Genomic DNA, 27,227 nt, shown 5'->3' with positions numbered 1-27,227 from the left:
ACCTCTGTGTTTTCCGGCTCTCTGCCTCTTTCTGTTCATCGCATGGAAATAGGCATGTACCTGTGTGGAATATTGCAGTGTGAAATACGATTTATTATATATTCACCACTTATGAATAATTCAGTTTCCGATTTATACATTAACTTCACTGGGGTTGTATAGAAAAAAACGCCTGTACAATTTATGTATTATTTAGAGAGCCTATTCATTTTCTCTTTCAACGTCTTCAGCAATGTAGCGCTACCTGTGAAGCACCTGTTGGTGTGCCTGTCCTGGATTATTTCCAATTATACCCAGTGACTTCTTTCTTTCAGATGTAGAAAAAAATCCTTTTTATTTTCCTTCTTTTGGGAGAACAGAACAGCTCGGTTACACTGGGACTGATGGATGCTTCTGTCGGCCAGCAGAAATCCTAAACTCAGGCGTAGCTCGGTGCCTCTGTGGCAGCAGGCATGTCCCGTGGGAAGTGGCCAGTGTACCTGCTCTGTGTGCTTGTAGCCACAGATTAGATGGAGTTTGCATGGTTAAGGGCAGCTGATTAGTGCTGAACGTGTTAATGGTGTGCCTGGCAAGAGGGATTCGATTCTGGCCAACATTATTGCAGAGGGGACTGCAGATATGTCAAATTATGAACAGAGGTGGCATGAAAATATTGGTATTTACGAGACAGTCTCTTTATTACTTGCACAGGTCCCAGTCTCGTGGGGTACTGGGCACTATGACAGATGGGGCATGCTGGGCAGCATCAGGCCTGCAGTGGTGATATGGAAGGGATCACTGTTTTCAGGGTTAAAACATTTTAATTGGAATAGTGCGTTAAGACACACCTGATTTTGATTTACAGTTATGATCAATAAAGAGATTCAGCTTTTTGTCATTCAGGCTGTTCATTCTTCAGAAGGCTAAGAGCTTTGTATGCAACCATCAGAAGCTGTAGGTAAATGTGCAGTATCAGGGTGCCTGTCAGACTGGTTAAAGCAGGCACTATGGACTCAAAAGCAAACCAGAGTTCAGGCCAGCAGATTTAGGTATTGGAGGTTTTGCTACCTTCATGGCCAGTATTTCCACAAAGGGACAGATTTTTATTTTTTTTTTGTATAGACAACCAGTATAAAGATATAGATTTATTTGAAGATTTCTCCTTTAAAAGAACTAGGGTTTTTTTTTTGGCACAGATTTGGCAGGTTCCCAAGCAATAAGTGACATTTATGGAGACACCTTGAAATGCCTCTGATGTCATAAAGCACACAGCTGTGATCTCATGCCAAGGAGACGTAGCTGCTAACATTGTCTATGGAAAAGAAACAATTATTAAAATACCTATATTTTATGGTTAGGCCAAAACAATATAATTTTTCAGGACAGATTCCATTTAATGATGTTTGTGTGGTACTTCTTTGATCATAGAGAAGAAATCTGTTCAGTGGGGAGAGATTTATAACAGAGAAGCAGACAAAGGCTTCATAGTATAAAAAATACAGAGAAGATTCAGCAGTTGTGATGGAACAGCACATCTGTTTCCAGAGTTTAAAATATCACTGCTGACACTATTTTTAAAATATGCCCATATCAGACTTGCTTAATAAAAACTTCAGTTATGTAAGTTTTAGGAGAATATACGTAAATTCATAGATTTTATTCAGAGAGAACAGGGTACTGGTTTAAAACCTTTTTTTTTCCCTTTTTGCTAAATACCGAAAGTGTATTCCCTCAGGTTTTGTGCTTTTATTTAAGCTAAAAGTACAAAACTGTGACCAGATCTCATGTGCTGCCAGATGTTTTGTTGTGTACTGTATGATGTTTGTATTGCAGTGTTACCTCATAAGGCTTGAATGCTTTTTCACCTGCTCAAACTTCAGTTCTTACTGGAGGAAGAGCTTACAGTACTAGACCTGTAAATCAGAAAGATTAACTAGTAACCAGATACATTTCTATAGCAAAAGATAAACCCTCGCCAGCAACAATAGGACGTTATTGCTACATACGTTATGGATGGAGGGTACAATTGAAGTTTAGAAGCAAACCTTACTTGTTTTGTTTTTTTTTTTCTCCTTCTTCATTTGGCTTTCTGCAGCGGTGCATGGTAGACTTGGTCAGTTACCCCCCTGTGAGCCTGGCTGCTCTCATTCCCAGTTAGAGCAGAGCAGAAGTTGCAGCTGTTTCAGTGGGGATGACAGGAGCTCCTGATGGCACCTCACTGCCCTGGTGTGCTGCTTCCATGAAGTGCAGGCTGTCTTTGCAGTGGTTAGGATGACAGAGGCGACCGGGTCTCTTGCAGATGCAGGAGGAAGGAGATAGCTGTTCTGGGTGAGACATCTGGAAGTAATGCCAGAGCGCTATTAGCGTATGCTCGCAGACGACATGCATGGCCACATATAGAGGCATGGCCATACTCATCTACATGCAGAGCTTCCTGGATTATTTTGGACAGCATATTAAACTCCTGGTTTGAGCACGAGCTTGTAAACTTCAGATCTAAGAAATTAAACAAATCTGTAGCTTCTGTTTCAGCAAAAGATGTAAGCATATGCTGAAATGCTTTGCTAAATCTTAGCTCATGTCACATAAAATACAATTTGCACTTACTAAAAGTGAAAGCTGTGGGAATAATCTTCCTGCTTATTTGTGTTACAATCTCTATTTCTTTCTCTGTGCTCTGAAATCCCAAACAGTCTTTTAGCTTGTAATATATAAAATGCATGTATGTTTAAGGACACGTACAGATTATGAGCACATGTATAAATAAAATCAGGGTATGTATACACAGATGTCACACGCTAAAGGGAAACAGAAAAATAATCATTAAATCATGTTTATCCTTCAGTAGTATTTAAAGGAGGCCCAATCCTGTTAGGTCCTGAATAAGCTCAGTTCACGTTGACTTCAGTGGGAGGGAAGAGCTCTTAGCAGCTTGCCAGATCAGGCCCAGCAGGAGCAAGTATAGGTATGACCAGTTCCTGCCTATACCTGCTCTCCAGTCACCCCTCTGGTATGACATAAATTACACCTGACAGCAGGCAGCGTGATACATTTCTTATTGTAATTTGTTAGGATTGACTGTGCTCAGCCCACTTGCTTGCTTTGCTTGACTGTTCCCAAGTTATGTGGTTGGCTCTAATTCATGGAAACAAAGGACCTGATTCTGGGAATCTTACTCACGTGAGGGAGTAGCTGGCGATGTGAAGTCGGAGGCCAAATTTTGCATTTCAGTGATCCCAGAGTTGTTTCGGAGCAACTTTGTCAAAGTCTTTGATGTTGTTTGTGCTGGTGCAGCTGCTGGGAGAAGAGAATTTGTCCACTGATTAAATTTGCATAAGTAAAGGGTGCCAGATTAGGCATTAAAGGTGGTAGACACCCTCTTTCCAGTAAATTTTTATGGGGCTACATAAAATCTCTAAAGAAGAGAACACTCGAGCAGCACACAACTGGTGTGACAAAGAAAGAGGGTTAAACAGCCACTGTCAAAGATGGTTTCTAAACTGGTCATGCTCACTCATTACTCTTACAGTTGGCTTTTTGAATGAAACACCATATAAATAAGCAAGTTGGCCTTTGAGAGGGTGAAAGGCAAGGAAAACAAGAAACACAAAAGAAATTGTGATCAGTGACAGCATAATGATGGTAGTGACAAAAATGATCTCGGAAGTGTACTATTAATTCCTCTTCCTACAGCTAGTTGTGGCTGCTATCCTTGTATACCTGAAATTGCCATTAAAGTTAACAAGCTTTTCTGGGGTACAGTAAAGCTGGCATCTTCTTACGTGGATTTGAGGCTTACTTTCAATAGTTTATTTTCAGTAAGTTCTCCCATCAAAACTGCCAACTCTGGTAGTTGTGAGCTACAGGTGTGCAAAGAAAAAAAACTGTTGAATACTCATACCATCAGTATCTTATTTCTAAAGTAACTAGCTAAGCAGACAAATTACTCATCTTTGAGAGCATTTCCTCTAGAAATTCCATTCATGTTTTCACCCACAGGACCTCTAAAGCAGCCCCTTCACACATTGACACTTGAATATGGATTTATGTGACAGACTGTAAAGACTGCAAAGGCTCTAGCACATCTATAAAGTGAGTTGCAAATTGTGTTTATCCAAGGGAGTGAGACTCAGTTCTTAAAAAAAAAAAAAAAAAGGCACAAAAAAAAACACCACAAGTCCAAGCTCTTAATGTGCAGAGAGGAGTACCCAAAGATGCTGCCAGATGATCCAGCCTTACTCCCACTGAGTTCAGTGACACACTTCTCATTGACTTTAAGTGGAAAAGAATTAAAAGTTCCAAATCCCCTTATACCACAGCAAGCCTACGTTTTGCCATTTCACTGACAATTTTGATACAATTTTGAATTTCTGTTAGAAAGCAGAACAAGATCTTTTTCATTAGAAGCTTGTCCTTTTTACTGCCCTGTGTAATGTTTATCTCAGAGAATTGCTGTGAGCTCTTTGCGAGTTGTTCAGCTATAAAAGGTAAATATATTTACCTTACATTCTTGGTTAATTAGTATTTGTTGTATAAGCCTCTATTAAAGATAAACATGTTCTTTTCTTCAAAACATAGTTGTAAAAGGTCACGCTTCCAGCAGCATTAGCCATGTGACAGAGGTGAGTAGGGATAACTGGAATTGAAGCAGGGGCTTCCCAGCGGGAGCTTCTCACTAGTGGTGGGCAGCACAAGGTGGTCGGGACCTGTTTGCTGTCAGCCCTTCTCTGCCTGGCTAACCTACAGCACCCTTGATACTTCTGGCCATTTTCTTGCCTCTTTAGGAGAGAACTTCTTAGTTCTGTGGCCCAAAGCAGGCAGTCAGTGCTAACAGCGCACACTCTGACCGCAGCTCTTGGGGCACCCTGGCTTCATCACTCACTCCTCTGGAGGCTCTGTCCTCCAAAGAAAACCAGCACAGGCTTTTTTTAACTGTTTCAGAAACCAGTGACATGACCATAGCTGTTATGAGGCATAGTAGAGTTTTTCAGGCATATCCCTGCCTCATTTTCCTCTGAACCCGTGAACATTTTGGGGGATTTACAAGGGAGTCCCCTAAAGCATGTGTCTTCTCTGACTTTTTCTTGTCAAAGCAAACCGTCATTCTTGTATAAAACCATACTTGGGCAACCTCTCCTACCTAGCTCATCCTTCTGAGTGTAGCTGCACTGTAAATGTCTGCGTTTTTTAAATCCCCCTACCTTTTTCTCCAACACCTCGATCTCTCTGGATGGGGGAGCTCAGCACTAACACCTCAGATCTTTTCCTTCTCCCTCCTTCCCTGCAGCCACACCAGGCTGGCTTGACTTCCAGGGAAATGTGCTCCTCCCTGCCAGACCAGGACTGCTGACGCCCTACAGCCAGAGAGAGTGGCTTTATAAGCTCAAACACCTCCGTTACTGAGATCTGCAAGACAGATTTTCCACTTTGTCCGTTATGCTAAGGACTCCCTACTAGGTTCTGCTCTTCTCGAGAGGGAGCAGGGAAATTCTTAATTCAAATGTGTTCAGGGTATGTAATTCTCCAGACTTAGCATACATAAGAGCATCTCACATGTTTTGCTCATATAGGATCAGCCCAGTGCCCCTGTTACCACAACTAATTTTCTAATTTTCCATCACATCTGTGGATTCTTGATGTTATTACAAGAAAACAATGCCAATTAGCAAATTCTGTCACCACATACTGGCAGGTGGATGTAAATCAGTTCTTAAACGAGCCCTGTTCCTTGGACAGGAAGGTAAGACCAAATTTGTTCATAGCTAGAGACTGATGGTGCCCACAATGTGACTGATAAACCACAGTACATGTGAGGGCAGGGTCGCAGTTGGAGCAGAACTGATGCCAGCTCTCCTGGGCCAGCACACCCTCCTTCACCCTGTATCATCATTAGCATCGATGCTAACTTAGGTGTTTCCAAAAGCCCTCAGTGCCAATTCCATGCCATGCTGACCACAGCTTACCCACCTGGCACGTGTATGGCGTGTGGTCCCTCTTCAGTAACTCACCCCATGCAGACCTGCTTAGTGCTGCTCTTTGAGTGCCACAAAGGACGTGGGCACGCTGCACCCTTGTTAAGCACTGCTCTTCCCACGGAGGTCGGTCGGTTGTGGGGTGACACCAGGCTCTGGAAGAACCATGCTAAGAAGCGCTGTGAATTACCCAAAAGGCAAAGAATCTCTGAGTCGGCGCTTGCGGCCCACATTCAGGCAAAGCTCTACAAAACGCACCTGCATGTGAGCTGCAGCGCAAAGCTCATTAATTTTAATGGATATTGTGAACTTAAAGCATACACAGACTTTAAAGGAAAACACCTGAAGAGGTAGGAGCAAGTGTTCTTCCTGCGTGCTACAGATGCTCAGAGCTGCAGAGCCTGGGTGCGGGCACGCCAGTGTTGCAGAGGGGCGAGCCTGGCAGGGGCTCCCCTGGCTCTGCTGCTTTGCAAGGCGCTCAGGGGTGTGCTGCAGAAGGGAGCAAGGGAAGGAGCAGAAATCCAGAGGTTTGGGTTATGCGTAGAGCCTTTTCTGAGTTACTGTAGGAATTTTCATGGAGATTAAAATCGTTTTCTGTTTAATTTCATCCACCTGCAATTTAGAGATAAATCTTGGGAGTTTTTCTTACTTGGCTGTTGATGGGGCAAATCTCGGTTTCCAAGGGAATTTTGACCAGCAGAACACTTAATGAAGAAATTCTTTAAAAAGGGCCTTTCCATTTCCCATCCTCCCTCTCCCCACAGTCTGCATCTAAGCCTGTGGGTGCTGTGCTTACCTGAGTGGGAGCTGTATGAAGAAAAGAGCTCCCATTCCCAGACTCTGAATTGAATACTGTAAAATGAACCATTCGCACAGTGAAGCGTTGCTGTTTTGTAAGGGTGCTGCAGGGCTGCAGTCACCCAAGTCCATGCAGTGCTCAGTAAGCTCTGGGGTCGGGGGGGGGAGTTACAGGCAGGCAGGAGATGCTGCCAGGAGCCACCCAGGGCAGCTCCTGGGCAGCACACAGGGCAGAGCATGGTGGGTGGAGGTGAGAAGCCGTTCCCTCCTCAAAGCTGGGCTGGCTGGAGCCTCTACAGCAGCAGTTACACCAGTGCCAGGTCTGGGAGCACCAGGGCATCCATCACCTGTCCCAAAGGAGGGGAGCATGATGTGGCCTGCGTGGGAAGAAAACAGAGATGTAATTACAGCTGGGAACAATGGTTTTAGATACCCTGTCTCTACCTTTCACTAGAGTGAAAAAATCTTGGATTCAGGGTCTGCCTTGAGAAATTCGGCAAAGCCCGTGGAAGTACACCCAAACCAGGTTTCCCCGTGCTCCCCAAGGTTGAATGGCTTTGGTGGCAAAGGAGAACAAGCCCCGTAATGTAACCCTTCACTCCAGTGACTGCAAGAGATGGGAGGGAAGGAATTTGTATGGAAGCTGATTCTTCAGACCTGTGTGTGTCCATCTCTCCAGGATCTCTAACTAACTGGCATGTAGGGAGCCACAACAGAACTGAGCTGTCTGCTGTGATAAAGGTGTTTACTCCTTACTGGACTTCATAAATGCTGCCTTGCCCAGCACAGCTGCTGCCCAGGGACTGCCCACAGGCTCTGGAGAGGAAAGCAGAGTTTACCCTTCGGGAGCACAAATCTTACTGTAATTGGGTGCTGAGACTGGGGCCTGTCAATGAATGAATTATTTGTATGTTTACTTGGAATATTTAATGAAACGTGCAAGGAAATATTACATAGCTAGTCTCTGATGAACGCTTTCTGAAATTATTATTTCTCTGTATATGTACATATATATTACAGCCCGGGTTGTGTGGAGGTATAGGCATCAATGGGTATTACAGCACCTAGGAAGGGGCAGACCAAGCTAATAATGGAGAGGAGAAGATATCAAATCACACTCATCTGACTTAACAAAAATAAAATGATGACTGCGTTGCTAAACCTGGCATAGGCAGCTCAAAAAAACTGAAGTTGAGGAAATTGCACATTCCTGTCTAGATATTAGCTTGTTTGGCTCAGCTGGTCAAAAGGGAAGAAGAGAGAAGAAGTGTTCCCTGCACAGTCCATGCAGCCTGGCTGCGGCCAGAGGGATGTCATTTACAGCCTCTGAGAGAGGTTCAGGACTGCTGGACAGTGTCTCCAGTACCTTCAGTGCAACACTCAGCTGACGTTGTCTCATTTTCTGCTCTTCTCTTTGTTCTTTTGCATCGTTAACGTGACTGTCACTGAGTTGAGTTTAGCCCGTTAGTAATGCCTACCCTTCCTGTTTACAATGGTTTGAAAATTAGTCTGGTTTGTTGAAACTCACAAAGAGAGCCCAGCAGACAGGGAGACCAAGAATTCAACATTTTTTTTTGTTTAACCCTCTATATTTATAGCAGTTTCTGAGGTTAGTTGGTCAAGTCCTTTGTCATTTTTTTTCATTGCTTCTTTTGCTTACCACTCACCTCTCACCTGCCAGGGCACTTTCCTGCCAGCAGCACAATTTAAGTATTTTTCAGCAGTCGTTTTCAGGGCGCTAACATGAAAAGCATCAGCATTAGCAGCATGTTTTGAGAAAATGCTCCCATAGGATGCTATGGAAGCAACCTGCTTCCTCCTTTTATGTGCTGCTAGTGGAGGCTGTTTTCCTGCTGATGAACATGGTGCAAAATACTGCACCTGTGCCCAGGTTCACAGCTGTAGCAGCTTTACAGTTAAAACAAAGGGGAATCCCCTTTATTGATTTCTTCTTTGTACGCTGTGCACTCAGCACACACATTGCATGGACAGAGTTATGTAAAGGTGCGGATTCAGTAGCTTTGTGCTGGAAATCATGTCCTGAGGTCACAGCTAACCACCATACCAGTGGAGCAGAAGAGGTGTTACCTCTTCATATTCGGTCTTTGAATACACATTGCTGGTGTATGTCTTTTGATTTATAAAGACCTTGCAATGGCAAGTAGACCTGGTCTGCTTAGGGAGATATTTCATGAACTACTTAGGAAGTTTATAAAACAGACTCCCTAGATTATGAAGCGAGGGGTGTCTGTTTTGTAAGGAACATGTTATGAAATGAATTTGTCTCTAGGCCTAACTTAATTATTTTAATGATCCCACTGGTGGTTGTTGTAGGTGTCGTACTGTGTATATATTGTGACCTACATGCTTGTGATCATTTATGAAATCTAAGATTTAAAAATACATTGGACCTTATTAATTCCTTTCCTACTTTCACTGAAGTAACTGGAGGTGGTTTGGATATTGGCACATTGGGCCAAATGTCTCTTCCAGTAAAGTTGATGAGAGTTGTACTGTAAGCTTAAAGGAAAACAAAGGCAGTCCTATTCTTTTAGAAAACTGCCCTTATAAGAAGCCTGGCCAAAATAATCCCTGGTGTAACCCTGTTGACCTCTGTGGAATTACACCAGGGATGTATGCTGATAGGATGTGAGGAAAGGGATTACAAGACCCTGAGCATTATAGCGAGGTGCTATATACTGTTGGCTATCCCCGGTACTTGTTCTTACAGACATCTGAATGCGTAAAATCAACAGGCAGGTGAGGACAAAAAGATTCCTGCCCTTATGGGTAGGTGCATGTACCTTTTATGGTCAGATAGCCTTCCCAAAGAGGTGGCTCCCCTGGCTTTGAAGGAGTTACTCCAAATTTGTACCTGTATAATTGAAATCAGAATTAATCTATTCATGGGTTAATAAATTCTTTAAGAACAAAGTGCATATTTAAATGGAAGAAACATGTAGGCATACAAACATGGGATTCCTATAGGAAAGCATAAGGGAGGCTAGATCTCTCGAGCACGCCATAGTAACACGGTGAGGAGCATACCAGGCTGTAGCTAACACGGGTTGTGCCCCAAACTGCTGCTAGCCACGTTGATTTTGCCAAGTTTCTCTGTTAGGTGAAAATAACAAATTGATAGATTTGCCTAGTCCTTGCAGCACATCAGCTTGTTCAGTTGTGCTATACTGACACTAAGTGCATAATCTGGTGACTGAAACAGGTAACTATTGTCACTGTCATCCCCGGTATAGCTCCATTGATACAAACAGGGTTACACTAGGATGGTGGCTCTACTAACATTTTTTGTAGCTGGGAGAAGCTGCAGAGCTGGAGTTAAGCTCCAGAGTTATAAACTCTTATCTCCATGCTCTAACCACCAAATTACTTACTTACTCTTTCCCCTCATTTGCTGTCATTAGCATGTATTTTAATCTTTCGGTGCTTAAAAAAGAAACGATGTGTAAACATTTTAGGAGATTTTGCATTTGTTTTTTGTTTTTACCTAATTTGCTCTCACTTGAAGCTCTGCCAGCCGGGATGGCTTTTAGGTTAGCATGTGTGCACTTCTTGCATTCCTTATTGATGCAATCACTGTGACGCCTGCCTGCCTGGCAGAGTTGGGCACCAGGACAAATAGGCTAAGCAGAGGTACTCCAGTGTTGACGTGTACTGTGTTGATTTCACTCTACTGTAGTATGGTATGAGTTCAAAGGCTAAAATTCCTGCTTTTTTATCTGCTGAGGACCACATAAAGCAATACCTGGAAGGAATCCTGCACGTGGATGCTGGGAAGCTATTATGCAGCATTTGCAGCGTTACTCTTGGTCAGACTCAGAAAGGATCAGTTGGCAAGCATTGGAAACTGAGATTTGCACCGTAAAGCTGAAACGCTGAAGGAATCCCAGTCCAAAGGGCAGGCTCCCGTTACGCCTCTGTCCTAATGGAGAGCAGATGCTACCAGTGCTGCAGGTAATCCGTTTAGATCTGGTAGAAGCTTTTGCAGCAGCAAATCTCTCTCTTAAGAAAGCAGACAATGAAAACCAGAGACTCTTTTAACATTGGTGTCATATTGCGTTGACGATGTTATGCCAGCAACTTGTACCGGTATGATTTGCATCAGAGGCTGCAGCTTTGGCATTTGGGGAACGTGGTATGTCTTCCAGGGGACCACTGCCTAAATTCTGCCATTGCAGAACTTACATATGATTTCATGGACAAACTCGGCTAATGGAACTCCCTGGGAATCAGTAGATGACAATAGAGAGAAACTGGGCCCTCTGCTTGTGCTGGGGTTGTCTGGGAGGGAACAAGTACTGAACTTGGGCCAGAAGTACTTAATAATGCTGTTGAATGAGAGAAAAATTCAATGACGGATTTTTAATCGTTAAAAAAAAAAAAAGCATGGATTTGTAACCAGCTCCAAACATTTTGTCTTCTGTTCACATCCAGTTATATTCTGCTTGCAGACGCAAGGGTTAAAGCGGGGGCTGGCTTCTGCTTTCAATTAAGTCAAAGGATGTTTTGGCCTTGACTTCACTGGGACCAGAATCAAACCCATGACCATAGTATTGTATTTAAGAATGAATCTCTCTCAGTCACATAAAAAAGCCAGGTTCAGTTTTCAGTATCTCATCAGAATCCTACAGTTAATGGTTTCCTTATTACTTTCAAGTTTTTCCCAAGCTTAAGCCCATAGTATCCTCTGTGCAGCAGGTGTATCAATTGCTGTCTCCCTGTGGCATGCCAGTTCTCTCTCCGGAGCCCCAAGTCAGGGGCTCCCCTTTTCTTCTGGAACGTGGCTGCAGAACTGGGCTCTCGCAGCTGACATCTCAGCATGTAGCTGCTTCTCTTTCCCTGCTCTTTTCTTGCTGCAGTAACAAAAAACCTACTGGAAGTTGCACTCTGGTTCTGCCTATCACCTGCCAACTGCTCAGGCTCACCAGCACTCAACTGTAACCCAAGTCTAACTTGATGTGGATATAAGGCTTTGTTGGTTGTTTTCCCTTCAAAAACACTTTTTGAAAAAACACAAATCAAAAACACAGATCGGTCTTGACATGCTCAGTTCCTTCAAGTGAGCCAGGAAAAGTATGTTGAGTACAGCTTAATCAAATGTAAAAATAAACAGGAGCACTATGCAGTCATCATTTTAAGTGTGACAACAAAAATACGGATAGAGAGAACTGGGTGCAAATTCATCTCTCACTTGTAGAGAATTGCAGCCAGCTGTGTCCTTTGGTCTGCCTGTAACTGCCCACGGTGTCTCTGTGCCAAAGCAAGCAGTGGTGTGAGCTGTACAAGGTGTTCAGCAGTGTAATTGCAGTGGTGCTACACGCTGGGACTGTGCAAAATCAGCATAGCTTATTAACTGGTGGACAAAAGGATGGGCTGCAGGAAAACCAAACAGAGGATGAATGTAAGATAGGCTGTTTTTTCCATATTATAATTCTCAGCAAGAGAAGAGCTTTACCAGTTTAGCAAATTGGCATGCCCACCAACTGCCAGTGTTGCCATACTGCCTGAGTTTCTTGTAAGCAGAAAGTTAATTTATCCATACCCACAGACACTGGTATCGTTCCCATTCGTGTCAGTGGAGAGCATCCTGATACAGCGGAGGCAGGCGTGTGCACGATGGGCAGATTTGAGTTCGTGCTTAGCTCAGGCAGTGCCGTGCTGTAGGGTCCCTGGCAGCCCGCGTCTGGTGACTTGTTCCTGCTGGTCTGGAAATAAATAAAAGAATCACTGAAAAATGTTTCTCAGCTTTCATATCCCTGGGCTCAGAAGTGTGGGGATATGGTTTGAGCGGATGACATATTCTAGCAGTTTGCATGAGCAGTGGGTACCGAAGCGAGTGCATTAGCTGTCACCATTTACATTTTATAAAGGTGGTGCAGACCTTAAGTGTCCGCCCCCCTTGCTTCTGCTGTGGACTTAAATCTGCTGTTTTCAAGGCACCCACACACGTGAAGGATGCAGAGGGCCGGACTTGTACCCTGGAAGGTAAATGAGTTACATTTGAAAATTTTTCTGCCTTCACTGAGATCCAGTGGGAGTTCCTCTGTTGACTTCAATGAGCAAGGAGTTAGCCCATTTATATTAAAATAAAACTAGTATCTGCATGCTTGCCAACCTCCCAGCATGCGCAGTTGTAGAGGGTTGATGTTAGTGGCAGCAATGTCCAGGTCTAGTCAGATTTGAAAATCTTAGTAAAAATACTGTGTTAGCTCCCACTTGAAGTTACAGTGAGGCAAGAAGGAAGAGGTCTGACATTTGCTGCAACCCTTTTTTCATCCTGTCCTTTATAGTACCATGATTTAGGGGAAGGGATGTTTAAAGGTATAGCAAGAAAAGGCTTGTATAGGCAGGAATGTTTTATTTGAATTGTGCATCTTCTCAGGTATTAACTTAATTCTGTTGAGTGCCCACAACTCCCACAGAGTTTGAACTGAAATGCAGTTCTTGCAGGATTGGGACCTTTGGGAAACTAGAGAGCATTAGGATGGTTGTTTGGGAGTTTGTTTGAAATTAAAGAATTTTTGTTCCTGCATTGGTTTTCATGGCTAAAATTAATGTAAGTTCTCTACTAAGAAACCATGAAAGGCCAAGAACTCTCACAGGGTTCAAATAAGAGCAGCAGCAACAATTGTACAATACACACAGGTTATATGTAGCAATAAAAACTTGTATTAATATTTTTAATCTTCACTAACAATTTAGTTAAAAGTTCAGTTAGAATGAATTGGAAGACAGAAGAGGAAGAGTAACCAGAACTTCATACTGGAAAAAGTGAGAGTACTAGATGTCAAGCTAACATGCTTAACTTAGCTAACGTGCTTGTTTAATTTCAGATACAAGTCCACAATTTAAAATGAATTGAATTCCCAGATACAGAGGTACAATGTATGAGCTCCTGTGCAGTTATCTGAACTTTGGCATATTTCATTGAAAGAAAAATATTTCACTCTTACCTGTAACAAGTTTTGTGTTTTGAAGGTTCGTATTACAGTGTAATATGATTTGGTTGCTTCTGTTAAAATTGTGCAAGTCAGCCAGACTCTGCCCTTCACACTCTCCCAAGTCGTTGTTAGGACTAGGGGTGGCAGAACTGGCCCATCTTGAAGTGCAGTAATTGCAGCCACGCTGCCTGCATCGGGCTGCTCGGCAGTTACCACCGGCCACAGCCCTGGCCTCTTACCCAGTGATGGCACCGCTGTTGCTGCTTTGGTTTTGGTGGCACCAACACAATGCACATACCTGAATTAGAGGTGTCTGCCCACGTCCCATGGAGCTTTAAGCCAAGGATTCAGGGGGCAATGAGGACAGGTTGAGCTCCAGTTGCCGCAGAGACCTCATCCAGCCCGCGCTCTGGCGTAGCCGACCCCATCCGGGCAGCCTTCGGGTGCTGGGAAGCCAGCACGTTGCCTTCTGGCCCGGGTATGACCAACAGACTAATGCCTGGCGGAGGCTTTAGGGAACAAATGCAAATGGTACGTTTAATGGAAGGCTGGTTTTCACCTTCTCTGTTACAAAAGATTAACAGGACCAGAGGAACCGTGTCAGTGGCACGCAGGGAAGTTTTACGGGAAAATGCAAATTGTACCTGTATTTGAAAGTTACATTTTTTCTTGTTAAGCACAGCAAATGCATTTCATGACTGATGACTGAAATGAATGTGGCAGAATTATGATGTGTAGGTAGGATGAGTGCCGTTCTGTCTGTATGTGTCTCTACTTATCCAGCTTATAAATGTGGTTATACGCTGAACGGAATGAAAGAATTCATAATACAGCAATTAACATACTAGAAACTGTTTGTTTAGTAAAGTCTTTTTATAGCTGTTAAAATAACACACTAAAATATACAAACGCTAGTTTAATAAGGCAGAATAAAATCATTAGCCTGACTTAGGGCTGGATTCTGCCACCATTACTCATGGCTAAGCAGTGCTTTACTCATGAACTGTTTACTCTACGGGAGACGGGTGGCAGAACCGGGCCCTCAGGGAACAAATACGCTGCTGATAAATTTGGGATGAGTGGCCAGTGCTGGTGAGCCTAATTCCAGCCTCCCAACGAGGTGAAGGGCTTAGGGTTAATACCGTCGTAAACCTGGTGGAAATGAAAAGCATGGAAATGAAAGCACATTGGAGCCCAAATTTCCTCAGCTGATGGTCTGTTCCCTATAACTGTGTGACTGCTACCTCCTCTTTCTCCCTGAGGACCTGACAGGATGCTCAGCCCCGCTGATGCACGACCCGGCTCTTGATGGCAAGAGAGTTCCTTAACACAGGAAAAGAGACTGGCCTCTGCACCAGGATTAGCGTTTCTTATTTCTGTCTTAACTGCTAATTTATATATTAGGCAACAGTGTCTACAAATTTAACAAAAATTGAATTTATCAAAATCTATCTATATATATATGTATATATTTCCATGAGGTTATATATCAAATAGTCACCTGCAAAAGTGTCTTAAGTGTGGAGATAGACTGTTAGCAACAAACACAAGTGAAAGACCCACAAGATCTCAACCTTATTACCATGGATACTTTGTGGTATTTCAAAAATAACAGGCAATTTATACTTCAGTGGCTGTTATTACCTGTTGCTTCCGTGGACTTGAATTGATAGTAACAGAGAACTGAAAATATAATTGTCCTTAGCTTTGTTTTAATTACAAGATCTATTGCATGCTAATTTTCAATGATAGTGTAAAAAAAAGTCTTCCAGAACTTTGTAAGAAGGATTCAGGGTGGTAGATGATAATGTTCTTTCTGGATTATTGACTTTTAAAAATACATGTTGATACTAGCTCTGATCTATTGTAAAAATAGATATCCAAGCCTGAATATCTATTCAAGCAAAATATGAAGTATTAAATCTAGGTAACAGATCCTGCAGTTCCTTCAGGTCCTTAATAGTTAATGAGTGTAATATCCTTCAGAAGCACTGCAAAGTGAGCACATGGCTCAGAAAACTCCTATGGCATTCCAGGGCCAACGTTAGAAAGCAGGCATGCAAGGTTACAGCACTTAGAGATGGATAAGCCTGTTACCTTGTGAGTTACCTCATTCATCCCTCTGCCAAGACAGGACTGTACTACTAGATACACTGGTGGTGTCAGGAATGGAGAGATGTGGGGTGGGGGATGTTACAGGCTTTTAGTGTTTCCATTTGTTTCTCACAGATCAGTTTTGTACTTGTGTATCTGTGGTCGCTGGCTTGTGCCATCAGGATTGAAGGGTCCAGAGCTGATCAGTGCGTGTATGGGGCTGGGCAGTGCCTGCAGCGTGCTGGTGGCTGATGCTGCCCTGGAGAAACGTGGGTGCTGTCCCCGGGCTTGAAGCCTGGGACATGAAACCTGTGCCTGGCCTGGGCTTCCATGTGCTGGATCTCCCCTGCCCTTGGGGGCACCCCTCTGTGTCTGCAGGCACACGGACTGGTCCCACACCACGTGTGGCTGCGTGATGTTCATAGTTTGCAGAGCAGCAGTTTATGTCCCCAGTTCAAGACTCAGACTCTCCGCTGACACACACTTTTTCCTGTCACTATACAAATAAAAGATTTGAAAGATGCTTAAATCAAAATTCTCCCTGGCTCGAACACCCTCTGAGCCAAGTGTGTGCCTGGAGCAATCTGAGGTGGTCAAGATGTTATCTTTGATTATAATAGAAACCGTTGCAGAGCCGTAACAGCGAAGCCCGCGCGGTGTTTCTGCAGCATAACGCGGCCAGGTTGTGTGCAGAGACCCCTGCTTCAGACAGTGCCTCTCCTCAGTGTTATTTTCCCATAATCAGAAAAATTAGTGGTTGGGCAGCAGGTTGTGAAAGTGTGGTATGGAGCTGAAGTTTTAAACGGAGGCAGATCAGAAAAACTTCTGCAGGCAGATGCAACCTTTAGCCATGTGCCTGGCTGTGCCGGGCACGGGGCAGCATGTGTCCTGGCAGACAGTTTTAGTGTCCTCCCTCCTAGCGCCCGTCGGGGCAGAAGACCCAAGACACCCCTTTGGTGCTCAGCCAGGCTGTCCCTGTCCCTGTCCCTCCTGCGGCCACACCTGCCCGCTGCCCAGACAGGCTGCGTCCCTTGGAAAAGTGGCTGCGGGCGCTCTCTCCATTATGCTTTGCTCTGCTGGGAGCTTGTGCACAAACCCTTGACTGAGTCTGACACAACTCGGTTTTACAGTAAAAATAATGGGAAACGTGAAAAATGCAGCTGTAAAGATCCCTGCCAGCTCCAGGCAGTGCTGGTATGGGTGGCACTGAGCAGTCCCAGGCCGGGGCCCTGCCTCCTGGCACCAGCCCCGCATTGCGCAGGGCTCTGCTGTCCTGCCTGCTTCTGGCTTTCCTTTCCCAGAAGCTGCTGTCCTGTGGCAGGACCAGTGACAACAACTGTGTAGCTGTCCAGGTAGCCATATCAGAGGCAGCGTGATATGCTCCCATCTCTTGAGCACCTCTGCTCCAGTTCACAGCATGTTTTTTCTCCTCAAAGCAGCTAACAGTATCTGTCGTGCCCACCTTGAACAAATATTTAAGAGAGAAGCAGCCCTTTCTGCTCAGCAGCCGTGGCGGGACTCTTCTCGCACACCTGGGACACTGCTAGCACATCCCATGGAGCGGTTTCAGGTTGTGCTCAAAGGTTTGGCCCCTTGGTCTGTCCCAGCCCTAAACAACCCTCTTCCTCTTCTCTGCCGCATTTCCCACCGCTACCACCTCCTCCTCCATCTCCACAGCGGCCGGCAGCTGCGCACAGCCGGCAGACTTCGTGCACAGAGCAGAGGAGCTGCAGAGCTCCTGTCAGCCTGCTCTGCATCGGCATGGAGCAGCAGGGACGGAGGAGGGAACCAAGCAGAGCACAGACCCACATGCTGGAGGGGCTCACCGACAGGCCTTTCCCTTTCTTCTCCCGTAATTTTCCTCCCATGAAATTAGAAGAGAGCCACATTGAATGACAGTTCTCTAAAATGCATGCTCCCCGCTGAATTGACATTGGGCAGAAAAAGTGTCTACAGAATCAATTTTTAATAAATGCAAACAACTGAATTATGAATGACAAAAATATCACTGAATGGTTAAATATTAATCATGTAATTACTTAAATTAATACTTTTAGTGCAATGTTGTGATAAAGGGTTTCACTCACGCAGCGTTGCTGTGCGGGCTGGTAGGAGCACGGGCCGGGTGGCAGGGGGCTGCAGCGGGGTGCAGGAGCAGAGGCTCTGCGGGTGCTTGGCACAGTGACACTGCTGATTTTCCTCCAAGCCCCACTGTACTTGGTGCTCCTCTCAAGGCCCCTGGAACCAGATTTAGTAAGAAAGAACTTCAGTTTTCTGTTCAAAAAGGGAGCTGTCAAGAAAACAGCTAAACTGGACCAGGAAGAGAAAGCAGTAACCCCCCAAAAAACCCTCACCTCTCCCAAAGTGCTCCTGAACCTCCCGACACGTGATGTGCTTTGTGTGGCTCCACTGCCGCTGCTTGGCAAGAATCTTGGGAAGACAGAGTGCTCCAGAGAGCAAAAATCCCTGACTGCTCCAAGATGGAGCTGGATAAGTCTCTGGATGAGATCATATGTGGTGAGGACTGCAGCAGGGCTGGATTCGCTGCCCTGTGTGCAGCCTCCCGTCCCATGCTCACCTTTTGACAAGCGCTGCAGGGAGCCTGAAGCCTGCACGGTCCCCACATGGAAAATGGTAGCAAGCGCTATCGGGGTGTGTGGGTAGCAGTGGTTGTCTGTAGATGCTTAAACGCAGCACACAGCTTCCTTCCCTGTCCAAAGAGCTCAGAAAAGAATTTACTGGCGCTCTTGTCCTTGTGGGTTGGCTGGCTGTGCTGTTTGTTTTTAATCTAATAAAAGGAGATCTTAATATCATAGTGAAATCCGTATAAAGCTAGAAACTTGCCCCCTGGCATTTTGGCTAAACATTGTTGAAAAATGCAAAAAAAGCCTTCAGCAGAAACAACAGAAGCACAAAGAAATTGTAGAAATAGGATCAACAGGTTGTGTTCTAGATGTTGGGAAGAGGACTGAAGAGCAGCCGGCTGGGCTGGAGGAAGCAGGAGAGCTGTTGGGCGGGAGGCTGGGCGCCAGCCCCCTCCTAACACAGCTCTGCAGGGGCATGCAGTCATGGTGGCCGGGAGCTGGAGCCCTGCAAGGGTCTGGGTGGGCAGCATGCGTAGGGCAGTGGCTGGGAGTGGTTCAGGAGAAAGGCATGGCTGGGAAGAGCCTCGCACGGGGAGGACAGCGTGAAGCACAGTGAGATGTGGCCAGGAAGGCGGAGGCAGTGGGAAAGCAAGCTTTGTGACTGCTTTGCTTGAGCCTGGCTTGGTCTGCTCTCTGGAAATTAAATCTGGGAAAACAAATATTAAAAGCATTTTTAAATGAAGAAGTGAATTGTCTCTTCCAAAAGGTGGGAATACTGCAGAAGCAGTCGCTGCTGAGACTCACCCATCTCTGTAGGATCTAAGTGCAGCTCTTTTTGCCTGGTCTGTGTTTTCCTCTGCCTTCCACTGCTTTACAGACAGCCCTGGAAGTACCACTCCCACATGCCATAAGCAAGCAGCAATTCCCGAAAAATGCCATTACCTGCTTTGTCTGCCAGTACCGGGCACCACAACTGCTCACAAAAGCAACCATTTTGGGGTGACCATTGCCCAGTCCGAGAGCTGCAGCCGCTCTCCACAACTCAGGAACTTGCACCGCAAGCTGGAGGGAGCCTGAGCCCTCCTGCCAGCCTGGCACCTTATGTCTGGTGGAATATCAAGTTTGCGCAGTGCAAAGCCATTCCTATCCCCTTGCACTTGCTGATGTCCTGACAGCCTGCACACATTTCCCTTCCAAACTTCTCTGCACATGGCGGTGTCTGCTATGCAGTCTGAGACCCATCTGCTGAGTGCATCAGGTTGCGGAGCTGTCAGTCACTGTGTGTCCATGGCTTTACACATCCCAGGTACAGCCAACATGCAAAAATTTCCTCAAAGCTGTCATTTGGGTTCACTTTGTGCTCTCACAGTTGCATTTTCTGATAGACTTACTGCAGGTACAGTTTGTACTGGTGAGGAGGGAGAAGCAGGAGCACTTTCTGCATGCAGCATTACAACACGCTGCAGTGAAGCTTGTTCTTGGAACACAGCGGCCCCCTAAAATGTCAAATAAATCCTTAAACTATTCATCACTCTGTTTTTGGGGTGGCAGTTAAGTCTTTCAACACTCTGCAAGTTTCTTTCCCCAGCAGTAATTTTGCTGGTGAAGAAATACAGCTCAGGGCACTCCACAAAGGCCTCAAAATTCATGTTTTGTTTTCATTACCAAAAAAAAAAAATGCTTCACTACATTAAAGAGCAGCCCATTAAAATTTTGTATCCTGTCTTCCCTGCGTCCTTTCTTTGTTGGCAAACCTTCCCTCCCTCATATGCACCAAGGAGCTGAACAGCAGCCATCGCTTTGGTTTGCAGTCTTCACAGAAAAAGGACTATGAAAGGGAGGAGGTTTGAGCCACAGCCCAGCTTGTTTAGGGAGGAAGTAGGAAAGATGAGTTCTCAAAACTTTTGGTAGCCACACAAATACTTAATAAATGCACCTACCGTACTGAACGTTAAGTAGCTCTATCTGCTTTCATGCTAACCCAGAACAGCACACAGGCTCGTGTGCACGTCTAAGGAAACGAATTAACTGTCTGGTTCCTGGACTAAAATGTAACGCTGTACCAAGCAATATATTCAGTTGTCTCAGGCAAAGAGACCTCAAGTAACAATAAAAAGGAAAATAATGAATTACTGGAGGCTCGCTGAACCTTGTGATTATATAAATTAAGTGTTGCAGTGTGAGCTGGATTGTTCTGATACAGTTGAAGAGCTAGAGGTTGAAGAAAAACAGTAAATGTATTATAATTAAGGTTTAGGTTGTTTGGTTATTCTCTTAAGTAACTCAGAGTAGCTGAATGCTAGCACAGACATGAGAGGAGCGCAGGCAGTGAAACCTACAACTTGCATAAAAGGGGAAAAGGGTTTTTAGCTGAGTTCAGCAGGGAATTGCTAAGTTCAGTTTTACTCGATATCTCATTTCATTTAGAAATTCATTTAGAAATAAGTGCCACATGAATTAAATTTGCAACTACATAAAAAAGCTGGGAGATCAGACCAAAGTGCAGCTCTGGAGAGCGAATCTCACCTGTGCTGCAAGACCCCCCAGCCTGAAGCAAGCCGAGCGTGGGGCAGCTGCGAGCATTGGCGCAGCCGCTCCGGCTCATAGCCCGGGGCTCGCCGTCCGCAGCCCCGCTGGGGCCCTCTCGTACCTCTCGCCCATGCCCCTTGCTGCGGGGCTGGAAAGCAGGAGCGCAGCCAGGGCCGTGCCGTTCAACTCGCCAGCGGTGCCAGCTGTTGGCCTTGGACAGGGAGTTGGTGGGCTCGTTTTCCACAGCAGGGGAAAGCCCTGCCCTGGTCGCAGCGAGGGATACTGGGGGATTGCATAGCTGAGTCTAAGGGATGATGCTCGACAGTGAAATCTGGCAGGCTGTGGAATAGTCTCACTGGGAAATGGTGGAGTCCTCACTGGCAGGGTTATTTAAGACTCAACTTTGAAACACGAGACACTCTGCAGTTGGGAACAATGCTGCACTGTCAGAGAGATGGACTCAATTACTTAATAGGTCGTTGCTGTCTGTCTCCTGTGATTTTCCTTTCAAGAACATATATTCAGCTGGGTTATTTCTCATGGGAAGACAAAGCCTTCTGAAAGAAGCCAGACATTTGGAGGGAGAGGCGGGAGGAAGTGCAGCCCGGCAAATGCCCAGCTTGCTTTCTGCAGCGTACTGTCAGGATGTGGAGAAAACTGGCATGGTGCAGCTGATGGGGTGTTTTGGTCCTGCTTACACCTACCCAGCTGGATCTCTGCTCTCATGTGTCTCACTTCCTTTTCTTTGCTCAGGAAAGGGTTGCCACGTTGCTGTTTCTGCCAGACACTGATGCGGAGCCACTGGTGTGGGATGCGGTCCCGCAGGCAGCACTGCAAATGCTGTATAGGCCGCTGGCTGCTGGTGTGCCCGAACATGCAGCACTGAGGGGGCCATCCAGCTCATGGAAGCGCACTGGAATCCCCCCCCCCTCCAACATGGAAATGCTTGGATGGCCTTTGGTCAAAATACCAGCACAGCTGGTGCAGAAGCTCATGTCCAGGAGCCCATCTATGAGTATCCATCCAGTTCTCGTTCACAGTACCTGCTGAACGGGTGTATAACGTACCTGGTGAGACATGTTCTCTCCAAAATTATCCAGCCAGCCACAGGGTGAGAACTTTGTAGGCACTTCCCTTGCTGGGGCTGAGACTCATTTGCAGCCCTGATTCAGGGCAGGACGAGCTTAGTGCTAGGAGCAGTCGCGGGCGGGCACTGTGTGAGCATGTGCATGCACACACATCTAAGGCGTCTGTCTTGGTGCCCTTGTTTGCATTTGTCACCAAATTAAGATACTGCATTACTTTATGCACATTGAATTGATGCAGCTAGATTGGCTGGATGTTTTTAAGCCCTGAGGGTGTAATGAGATTTTGTCTCTTTTGCCCATTTCTTTTTTCTTTTTTTTTTTTTCAGAATAAGTCGTCTGTTTAATGGCACTGAGCCTATTGTCTTGGACAGTTTAAAGCAACATTATTTCATTGATCGAGATGGTGAAATTTTCAGATATATATTAAGCTTCCTAAGGACATCTAAGCTACTGCTCCCAGATGACTTTAAGGTAAGAAAAGCTACAGTCTGCCATCTATTTCCCCCCCTCCCCCGCCCCCATTTTGTCATTTATTTTGGAGCAGGTTGGGTTGTGTGCTTGACCTAAACATACTTAACTAAATGTTGCTGTTTATTGTTAGGATTTTTAGGACTTGTATATTACACTAGGGATGCTATTATTTAATAAATGGACCAATGGTTGTCATGGATACCATAAAAAGTTAAACGATGAAGCTTACGGCTAAATCAGTTTTTCTAAACTAATTGTATTTTCTCACATTTTTAGCTTATTTATCAGGGTATAACAACAATTAAGAAGCAACACCAGCAACTGGCACTTACCAGGATTTAATGTTCAGAATCTAAAAAAAATGTTTTAAATTTGATACTTAGAGGAATTAAATTGTGTAAGTCTTTTTCTTCTTGGTATGAAAAAGAAACACCCTTAAACAAACCCATGAGGGTTTCTGTTAGATACAACCAATGCAGATACTTTGATTTCAACAAGTAATCTTTTACAGAATTTATGAATGTCAAAATATTCGTGGGAAGTGGAATTTATTGAGGGATTTTTAAGGAGCAATATGTGCTTTCTATAAAGTCATGATGCTGGGTTGCTTTGCAAATCCTGGTTGTTTAAACCCTCTCCTCCTAGCCTTGTTTATTTGGCTTTGCACTTAAAAAAACTGCAACATTGTTATCCTTATGTATGAAAATTAGAAGACAAAACTATCCAAACTAGATGACAAGATTCAACAAAAGAGCTAACTTCAGGATGAAATGATGAATAAATTTGAGTGCTAATGGGGTTCCACTCAGAGTTAGAGAATGCAGAGAGTTACTGGAAAGGAACGTTCTCGCGCTGGGTAGTAAGGTTTTATTTCTCACGTTGGACTAGGTAGACAAGGTAATTTGGCCAGGCCTTATTGAGTCATTCCAAATTTATGGTTGCTGTGGGGTTTTAGCGCTGGAGTACAGATGATCCTCTTGCTGCAGACCGGCCCTCAGCCATTTTTGCCTGAATCACGAGCACAGCTGGATTTGACACCGGCATCTCAGCATTTAGAAGTTAACATAGAGCAGACGCACTACGCAGTGGGAGCATACATCTCGTGCCGAGGCAGGGGAGAAGTTTTGGCATTCACAGGCAGTTTTGAAGCCCCAGCTCAAAAGGGCTGTCTCGGGCACTGGTCTCTTGGGAGCGCACGGGGTGTTGTGACGCAGGGCAAGAGGCAGAGCACGCAGGGCTGGATGCGAGAAAAGAGAAACAAGAGCAAACGCGCAGGTAGGAGTGACGCTAAAGACCTGTGGGTTGCAAGATGGAACAAGTAAAGAGGGTGGATGGAGAAATGGTACAGACGAAATGCCAGAGAGATGCTTTAGCAGCAGTGTTTGGGACAATCTGGTAGCACAAGAAGGATTGAGAAGAGGGTGTAGAAGAGATGTAGTTTGTGCAGATCATGGCCTCGACTGGCACCCAGGAGGACATTTCAGAGGTGCTGTAAAACGAAACCAGCAGGATTTGGTAAGAGCCTCAAGGTGAGAGCATCAGTGGATGCCAAGGACTTGTCTGCACAGCGAGCCGCTGGCAGGGCTGGGAGAGACTTGGGAGAGCCGGCGCTGTGCCCATACTCGGTCCGTTGTTCCAGACCATATCTTTTCATAGGGTTAACTGTATTTTATTTGGTTCCTCCCTGAGAGCTTTAGAGCAAACCTCAGGCTAAGGAGGGCTCAAGAACAAAGCAAAGTATTGCTAGGTAGGGAGTAACTAAATAAAAATGCATAGAAGTATGCGCTGCAAAGCTGTATTAAAACTGCATTGTAAACGGATTTGACTTCACAGAAATCGTGTAATTTTACCAGCATGATTAAAGTGACAGAAGACAATAATCAAAGGCAGCAAATGGAATCACTTGGTGTTTCTAAATGCAAAACTCTATTTAAGGTATAAAACCTGACAGGTTTTCCAGTGAGACTTGCATTAAATGTTCTTTATGTCAAACAAAGCATTATCAAGTGTTTTGAATATTTATTAGTTTTTACCCCTTAATTTAATCAAGCAATTTATTAGCCTCAAGGTTTAGCCAAGTTGCTTTTCAACTTGAATTGCTGCTCAGATGGTTATTTTGGAAAGTTTGGAATGTTAGTACCATACCAGCCTTACTGCATTTGCTATTTAAGTGTTGTTTTCAGACTAATTTAACACTGAAATGCAGAGAAAGTGGAGTATGTGTTCCTAGGCTAGTGATTCTCTATTATCAAGTCTGACTGGTGTGTTTACAGTGAATATTAATTACACTTCCAACTACTAATAAGTCAGAACTTGAAACTGTTCAGTATCTGACAGGTCTCCCTGCTGAAAGCAACATTCTGATAGTTCATATAATTTTTGTGGGCTTGGGGGATTTTAGGCCGCTTTAAGTATGCTGAGAAATTACCATGAGCTGTTGGCTTGGTTCTGCTTTGCAGCCAGCTTGTGCCGAGCGAGGCGATGGCGAGCAGTCAGGAGCTGCCTACAGCTCCCTCCTCGCGCATGGGCTCAGCCCCATGCAGGGGCCACTCCACCCTGGGTGACAAATGTCCTCAAGCAAAGCGTGGAGCCAGCACCCTGGGTCTGCCGTGCTGCAGGGTTAGGGCGTCTCTGGCAGAGGAGCAGACCCTCCTGTGCAGCCCAAATATCTGCCTTGATTCCCCCCATCAGAGGTATTTACCCAAAACATTTATGACTGCCATCTGTCCCCTTTACTGGCAAAATACCTTCACACAAAACCAGGACCACGCTGCTCATTGTACCTACTTATTTGAGACTCACTCCCTTCTTAGAGATCTTCCAACAAAAGTAGGTGTAGGCAATGTGTATATCATTATTTGATCTTAAGAAGGGGAAGAGCACAAATGCAGAGGACATTTGAGTTTCACATGGGTCATAGAGGTCACCTGTAGGACCAGGACCACAAGGCTGGCACTCTGTTTTATTAATACAGTTTTAAAATTAGCATGCCTATGTCTAGTTTTAAGTGCTCTCAGACTGACCTTAGCAAACAGCACAGTTGTCATAGCGAGCAACTTGCTCTCATATTCAGAAGGCAGATCTTCCCAGCACTAAAATATAAAAGAAATGTTGAGTCAGGATGACAGTTTCATGAAAACAAAGAATAACAAGTGAAAAATGAGTAGAAGGAGCTATTTCAGCCTGCTCAGGAGTCAATATGAGGTACAGAAGTAAAGAATCTCTTTAGCATCAGGTTCATGCAAGACATGGTTTTGCAGTTTCTGTTGGCCGTCTCTGCTTGTAATTAGTAGATCTTTACTGACACGCTGGCATTGATGTCAAAATAGCACAACTTGCCTTGAAATCACACTTCCTGTCTCCTCCCCAGGAAGATGTGACCCTTATCAGAGGTGACTGCTGAATTTAGCCAACATGAAATCCTCCAGAAAAAAGTTTTTCTACCAAATCATGCACAGAAAATGATTTTGTGTAAGCCAAAAAGCTGCATGTTTGAACAATCTGTTGATCTTTCTCCTGAGATCTAAATGCTGTCCAGAGTTTGAAGATGGAGAAAGGCTGTGTGGACTGTGTCTGGCTATAAGCTCCCTTTTCCAGGTCACTGGACAGATCTCCCTCACTGGCTCCTACCACAGCCACGAGAAGCTGAAGGGTCATGGTGCTACTGAGGGCTCACAATAGCCACACCACAGCTAGCAGGGACTTGGGGATGGGAGACCTTGTCCTGCAGGACGAGGAGCTCCTGGATACCATACAAAATCTGTTCTGGGATGCTGCGGGCTGCTCGGCAAAACTGTGCTAATGACGGGTACTGTCCAGGGGTGCTGGAGCCTCTATGAGAGAGAGAGGATGTATGCATCCATCATCATACGCCTGGGACAGAAGCTGTACCAGCCTGCTCTGAGGCTGAGTTTCAACAAAACAGTGTGCACTTTGCCACTGTGCTAAGCAGTTAACACCCTGTAGCTACTCCTGTTCCTGCTTCAGTGAAATGTGCCTTTTTTGGACAGGTCTAAGAAGATTCGTGTCTGCATCTGCCTTTGGTAACTTATCCAAATGAGCAGCATGGAAATTTTTTTCTTGCAGCTCCTGTGGCACCTCCTTGGCAGGGGTGCCTTGTGGTTAAATTCTTGTACTTGATATTTTATGTTAAACATTTGCAAGTCATCTGGGTATGATTTTTTTTTTTAAATCTGTGGTGCAAGGAAATACATGTCAGTGTTACCTGAGCATCCTGAGCATGTTGTATAGGCAGTCCAGAGCTGAGCATCACTTCTGGTCCAGCTGCACAGTTCTCTGAATGGTTTATAAAACCTGCATGAGAAGATAGAGTATTAATAAGCGTGAGCTTTTAGAGAATTAGACCCCACACTTTGAGCCACTCATACTTTCTTTCCTGGTTTTGCAAATACATTGTCAACTTCCTTGTGGTGCTCCAGCTGCTCAGTGCAGAAATGCCAGATTTCCAGTTACAGAACCAGAAGGGTACCTGGATCACTCTGGGGACAGACAGGGAAGAGCTGTTTCATTTGAAAAGTGGTCGCCATCTTACTGCAAAATGATACCAGAATTTGTCTTGTTTATTGTAGGACAAACGATGATTAGCAGGAGTTACTAAAGAGTTGTGTTTCATGTGGTGGGCTAGTAGATAGCTGTGGGGGAAGAAGAGATGGTGTAATCCTGATTGTGTTTGCTTTATGGCATTATTGTTATGGCTGGGGGCTGCTGGACCGCTGAACTCCCGTGATCTGG

At 45.0% G+C, this 27,227-nt stretch overlaps 1 protein-coding gene and 2 long non-coding RNA genes across 8 annotated transcripts in view; 1 reads left to right on the top strand and 2 right to left on the bottom strand.

Moving 5' to 3' along the window:
• The window catches only part of KCTD15 (potassium channel tetramerization domain containing 15), a 43,872-nt gene that overhangs the window by 5,770 nt on the left and 10,875 nt on the right, over positions 1-27,227 (top strand). For all 5 annotated transcript variants that reach the window (XM_040571623.1, XM_040571626.1, XM_040571621.1 and 2 more), the window contains one exon: positions 22,331-22,475. In XM_040571623.1, the coding sequence (XP_040427557.1) occupies positions 22,331-22,475 (145 nt within the window). The remainder of the gene's footprint in view (positions 1-22,330; positions 22,476-27,227) is intronic.
• Positions 3-7,611, bottom strand: LOC121076957. The gene is made up of 3 exons (XR_005823829.1): positions 5,947-7,611; positions 2,030-3,276; positions 3-60 (listed from the first exon to the last, which is right to left on the bottom strand). It is a non-coding gene; the product is annotated as an uncharacterized LOC121076957 (long non-coding RNA).
• Positions 15,485-26,799, bottom strand: LOC121076956. 2 transcript variants are annotated; one of them, XR_005823828.1, is made up of 4 exons: positions 26,701-26,799; positions 25,499-25,567; positions 19,192-21,962; positions 15,485-19,093 (listed from the first exon to the last, which is right to left on the bottom strand). It is a non-coding gene; the product is annotated as an uncharacterized LOC121076956 (long non-coding RNA). The 2 variants fall into 2 exon arrangements; XR_005823827.1 differs by having other exon boundaries at positions 15,485-21,962.

The sequence above is a fragment of the Cygnus olor genome, chromosome 12 (genome assembly GCF_009769625.2).
Source record: "Cygnus olor isolate bCygOlo1 chromosome 12, bCygOlo1.pri.v2, whole genome shotgun sequence".
Lineage (NCBI taxonomy): Eukaryota > Metazoa > Chordata > Aves > Anseriformes > Anatidae > Cygnus > Cygnus olor.
This window is presented reverse-complemented; position numbering and strand designations above follow the sequence as displayed.